Source organism: Doryrhamphus excisus, unplaced genomic scaffold (assembly GCF_037039965.1).
Source record: "Doryrhamphus excisus strain RoL-2023G ecotype Guam unplaced genomic scaffold, RoL_Dexc_Guam_v1.1 HiC_scaffold_24, whole genome shotgun sequence".
In the NCBI taxonomy this organism is placed as follows: Eukaryota; Metazoa; Chordata; class Actinopteri; order Syngnathiformes; family Syngnathidae; genus Doryrhamphus; species Doryrhamphus excisus.
In genome coordinates, this window is record NW_027621862.1 from 7,142,003 (window position 1) to 7,148,002 (window position 6,000).

General features: G+C 47.9%; 1 protein-coding gene across 1 annotated transcript; it reads left to right on the forward strand.

Annotated features, from left to right (window-relative positions):
* The first annotated feature begins 3,272 nt into the window (after positions 1 to 3,272).
* LOC144895245 (peptidyl-prolyl cis-trans isomerase FKBP8-like) lies at positions 3,273 to 4,129 on the forward strand. Its single transcript, XM_078788718.1, is given in 3 exon segments — positions 3,273 to 3,676; positions 3,678 to 3,891; positions 3,894 to 4,129. Coding segments are annotated over 3 exon segments (837 nt in total). The 5' UTR covers positions 3,273 to 3,289.
* Positions 4,130 to 6,000: the final 1,871 nt, after the last annotated feature.

Sequence of the window (6,000 nt, forward strand, 5' to 3'; positions counted from 1 at the left end):
GAACTTACGATGTCAGCCTATCATCCATCCCCGTTACTTGATTGACATACAGGACAACCAGTCAGATGACAACTGAATTTTGACCTTTAGATCACCGCTCATGCGTAAACAACGATGCAAAGTGCTAAGCTAGTCGGCGAATTGCATCAGATTTTAAGCCCTCGCTAAAGTTTATGGTCACTAAAATGAGTGAAGTAGCTGGACCAAGTAAAAAGGCAAAAACATATCACTTCCATACGGAATGGGAGGTGGACTTTTTTTTCACAATGTCTTTTTCGAAGTGCGTTTGCCTGGCTAACCTGGCTATCAGCAGCTACTGTCCGGACTATGCATCCCTGGCTGATTCAATTCAGTGCAAGTCATCAAAGTAAACTCAGGTAATTACAAAAAATGTTAATAGTTAATTATGTGTGTTTTGCAATATTGGCTCATTTGGTTATGTAAGGTACATCAACATACATTGTACGTACTAATAATCCTCAATACATTTGAAAATAAATAGATGTTTTGCATTTTTGTAGTGGGTAGATCATTTTGACTCGGTCATTTTAAAAGTAGCTCGCATGCTGAAAAAGTGTGACCACCCCTGATGTAAGCGATCGAAGAGAGCAAATATAATAGAAAATAGTTTTTAACAGAAGCTGTCAGTAGTTGAGGAGAGCAAACATAGAGAACTTACCTTTCACCGAACGAAGCAGGAATGATTTAAACAGAGGATGTCGGTGATTTGAAGTAAGCCAAAATAGCGAATTTCTGTTGTAAACACGTAGCAGAAATAGTTTTTAACAGAAGCGGTCAGTAGTTGAGGAGAGCAACTATAGAGATCTTACCTCTTCTTCAACAGGTTAGATGTGCCTATCCCCCGGCCCAGGACCTCCTGCTGTGACTCCCCCCATCGACATCTCGAGTGGACACAGCCCCACCCACGCCTCCCCCTCCTTTGAGAAAACATTGCAGGAAGCAGGAGTAAATTAAAGTGACCCTTAGATGGCGGTATTTAACAAGTATAATATCAGTACATTCAAGTGAGCACGTTTCAGACCATTGTCAGTTGATTGGACCCTTCTTTTCTTGTTTGATTTAGGAACTAAACAGAGGATGTCAGCGATGGAAGGGTTAGAATAAAGAGGTTGACTGCTGTTAAGAAAAAGAAGAAATAGTTGTTATCAGAAGCTGTCAGTGGTTGAGTAGAGCAAATGTAGATATCTTTATGGACTCGCTAGTGTGCTAGTAATTTGGTACGCATCTGCTTTCTCTTCGTTGAGGATAGGGTTAGAGTCCCGGCTAGGCGGGCGGGTCTGAGCTCGTCCTCTGGATGGGGCAGGAGGAGCACTCTCCATCCCCCGGCTGCTCCTGCCACCCGGTCCCCCTGTGGTTGAGTATTTTTTGTTTTTTTTTACAGGGGGATGCCGGGAAGTCTTGCTGCCATTCTTTTGGTAAAATACTCAGCAAGTCTAACTCATTGTCTTAGTTAAGCAGCTCAGGCTTGGAGATGACTTGGTTGAGTTTACCCAAAAACCAGGCCAGACTCACCTTCCTGGACATGCGATACTCTTCCTTCATCAACAGGTAGGGCTGAGCCCTCCTGCCCCTTTTCTTTCCTCTGAACTCTACGGGAGAGAGGGGTGTCTGGATCCGTGTCGACAAACAGCTTCATTTGGAATAGGTCACCTGTTTCCGTTGCGACTTTTCAAATAGTTCGAAAAGCCTCATTGGCTGGCTGAAAGGACCTTAATTTAATTCTTCCAAAGGCCACCCATTCATACAATGTTAGAAAGGTTACAAGCTAAACCATTGACTCCATGGGCACTAGTTGAGTTGAATAGTTTACCACTGATATGTGTTTGAACTCAAATCTACAAGTAAACTAGGAATCTTATCTCTGAATCTCAGAGAAGACACTGTGCACTGTTGTGATTTTTTTGTGTGCACTTATCTCCTTCGTCTTCTCTGTGTTGAGAAATCCCACCTCCTACCGAGAAGCTCCTTTGTGCAGGCCAGCACCAGTGTGGCGTCATCCGGGAAATATGGACTACAGGTATTTGTCCAAATCGGGGACAAGGGCTCAGGTAGACTCCTAAAGAGATGAAGCTCACTACCTTGTTGCAGACAAATTTAAACTAAAATTACTATTTGTCCTTACAGAAAACATCTAACATCAAAAGCACTGCAACACAATTCATCAATCCAAATCACACAATCCCAATTTAGGTATAAAGGTAATCCTGGACATTTAATGGAAATTCTCAGTGACAAAGAGCCTCCTTGCGGAACTGACCGGGGCTTGTTGGTCTACTCGTATGAGTCTGCCCTTGGATCGGGTTTTGACTTTTTAAATCACAATTACCCGAAAAAAGAATCAGTGAAGGTCACTCAACTCTAATGTTTTCTGACACTGTGTACTTAAAGACTGATAATGTCTGTGGGCTTGCAGGACTCACCTTGATGTCTTTCTTTTGTCCAGAAGATATTTGACAATCTTGGAGGTGGCAATTTCAGGACCGGGGCTTCTTTATCCCTCTCCATAGTGAGGTCAAGTACAGTATGCTAGAAGATTTCTGCTTTGTCTCAGTGGATTCAACTTGTGCTTTTGGAGTCAATGGTTTGGCTTGTATCCTCCTCTAACATTGTCTGGATGGGTGGCCTTTTGAAGAATGAAGTTCAGGTCCTTTGCAAAGACTCAACGTGAACAGGGATTGTGCTGAAAACCGGGCTTGAACCACGGACCTTTAGAACTTTAGTCGAAGCTCAGTCATCCAGGAAATATGGATTGTGTGTCCAAACTGGGGACAGATGCTCGTGTAGACACCTTCAGAGATCAAGCACATATCCTTGTTCCCATTTGCCATGTTGCTATTTGTTTTTGGTAAAAGCAGGAATTGAAAGGCCATGTTTCCACCCAGTTTCAAACTGGGGATATTTTGTGTGTAAGGCAAATGTGAGAACCACTACACTATGGAAACCTGAAGGAAGGTACTTTTAAGGGGACTGGGGAAGTCACAAAGCAGTTGCCAAACAATGAAACACGACACCGTGTCCAAAGTGGGGGCAAATTGACAATTGTCCAAATTGACAAATATTTCTCCTTTGTAGGGAAAATTGCAATTCATATAACATGTTCCAGAAATAATGGGCTTTTCACAATCACAAACGAGGCTTGAAAGGTTTAAAAGCTACCTGTGAAAGAAACACCTTGACTTTAACCACTTTTTATAGCCTAATTAATGTCATTTCATGTGTGTATGGGGGTTAAATTTTTTATTGTGAGATTTGTCTGAAGACATTCCGGATGGATGGGACACTGGTGGAAGAACAGCAGGAACTCTTGTTCACTCTGGGAGATGGTGATATTATCCAGGCACTAGATCTCACAGTGCAGCTCATGGAAATGGGAGAGAAGGCCCTCATCGTAACGAACGCAAAATATGCATATGGTACATGGGGAAGTTCTGAACCAGAGGTCCCCTCCAATGCGTAGCTGTCCCTCGAAGTAGAACTGAAGGAAGCCACTGATGCACCAGACCTAGAGCTGTTGCCTCCAGTGGAAAAGATTGCCCTGGCCAGCTGTAAGAGAGAAGGAGGCAATGTGCATTACCAGCGGGGTGACTACGCTTTTGCTGTCAACTCTTACAGCATCGTCCTGCAGATTACCGAGTTCAGCTCTAAACTTGATATACGTAAGTCCAGAGGAAGAAAGCGAGTTGGTTGATGTGAAAGTGAAGTGTCTAAATAACATGGCTGCGTCTGAGCTCAAACTGGATCACTATGAGGCAGCATTGAAATTGTGTGTCTTGGCCCTCTCTCACCAGCCAAATAATATCAAAGCACTCTTCCGCACGGGCAAGGTGCTGGTCCTGCAAGGCGAATATGCAGAAGCCATTCAAACTCTGAAAAGGCACTAAAGCTGGAACCAAGTAACAAGACAATCCATACAGAGCTGTCCAAACTGGTGAAGAAACACTCAGAGCAGAGAGGAGCAGAACAGGCCATGTACAAGAAGATGCTGGGTAACTCCACCAGCACCACCCCAAAGAAAATCTGTGCCAAATCGTCTTGGAGTTTCAGCTGGAAGTGGTTATTCGGTGCCACTGCGGTCGCGCTATCGGTGGTCTTGGCTGCCAGAAACTGAAGCCATCAGGTGACAAATGAGCACATCTGGCAGCAGTGCCTTCAAACCTTTATGGTCATAGTCAGGGCGGACATGTCAGTCTTGTTGTCACGGTTCAGCATGTCTGTGTTGCGGTGCGACCCCAGGATGCAGAGAGCGGGACCGAAAGCAGGTAAAAATATTTATTTTTGCTATGATTGCAGCAGTAGGAAAAAGGCAACTCGGGTAGCAGAAGGACAAACTAACAATGATCCCACACAGGGAGACGCACACACCTGAACTAAACAGACACTCAAATTAGGGACAGGTGTGGGTGACTATGACAACGGAGGCAGACGAGGCAAAAGACAAAGACAAAACAAGAGCGTGCAAAAAGGAAACCAAAGCCCAGACGGGAAACTCAAACCCAAACTGTCACTTGGGAACCCACACAGGGCGTGACACTTGTCTCTTAACTCACATCTCTACTGTAATTAAGGACTGTCTGTCACGGGGTGTCAAGGGTTGGGCCCCAGATGGCGGGGAGGGGCCGCAGCAACGACGGCGGCGAGCGGTCCCCGTGCTCGCGGCGATAGCAGCCGGCGGGGAGGCGTCCGTGCTGGAGGAGGCGGTCCTCCTTGTGGTCGTTGCTGCGCCTCTCTATCCCGATGGCCAGGGCGATGAGCTCGTCGAGGTTGGATGGAGTCTGCAGAGGAATCATACGTTCCCGGATGTTGTCCGACAGGCCCGGAACTCGATGGCGTAGTCGGACGCGCTGCGGCGGCCTTGGCGTAGCCGTAGGAGAGCCCGGGACGCCTCGCGCCCCGGCGGGGTTCGCTGGAAGATCTGCTCCATGGCCTGGGAGAAGGCGGCATATGACGAGCAGACGGGAGAACGGCGGCTCCAGCTTTTCCAGTAAGGTGGGAGGTGACGAAAGCCACTCGCGCTCGCTCCGAGCGAAAAGCCGCTGCCTGCAGTTCGAAGTGGAGCTCGCACTGGGTGAGGAACGGCCGTACCTCCCCTGAATCACCGGAGAACTTCTCCGGCTTGGAGAGCAGCGCGCCAAGAGCAGGTAAGGAGACGTCCGAAGTCGGCGGGAGGTCGGCGGGCTCCTCGGGGGGCACCGGGGGGGTGGTGACGGGAACGTCGCGCTGCAAGGCGGACACCAATGCGCTTAGCTGAGCCTCAAGTGCCTTCATGCGTGCGTCTTGCTGGTCGGCCAGGACCTGAACGCAGGAGCCCAAGGCGTTGAGCTGCTCCTCCTGTTTCTCCAGACGTTGTGCCTGGTGGCGTAGAGCCAACTTAATCGGCTCTGGCTCCGCGGGGTCCATATCTTTTGGCTGGTTCCTTCTGTCACGGGGTGTCAAGGGTTGGGCCCCAGATGCAGAGGACGGCCAAACAGGAGTTGCAGTTAATGTCCTTTAATAGGCAGAGTCCAATAAACAAAATGCCCCGGGGGCAACACAAGGTGGTGGCGAGGAGAGACTCGATGAAAAAAAACAATAAAATCTCACCACAGAGTACAACGAACATAAACTACTAAATAGGGCTACAGGAGGCTGGCTGGACGGCTAGGGAGTGCTGGGTGGACCGAAGTGCCAGTAGGTGAGCAGGATTCGATACGAGGAACCAGCGACTGCCGCAGCAAGCGGCGGCCTTAAATGGGCAGATGATTAGATTGGCTTCAGGTGTGCCCAGTCCTCCCGCCTCCAGCCCGCTCCAGGACATCTGGAAAACATGGAGACGCAGACCAGGAGAAGGCAGGAACAGAACTGTGACACTGTCATGCTCACCGGAAGCTTCATTTATGCATATCTTTGCTTTGGCGCCTTTTTTGTCTTCACTAGATTAAGGCTGCACCATTCTGGGAAAAATTGTGCATGATGATTGTCTTGCTTAGAATTGACTTTGGA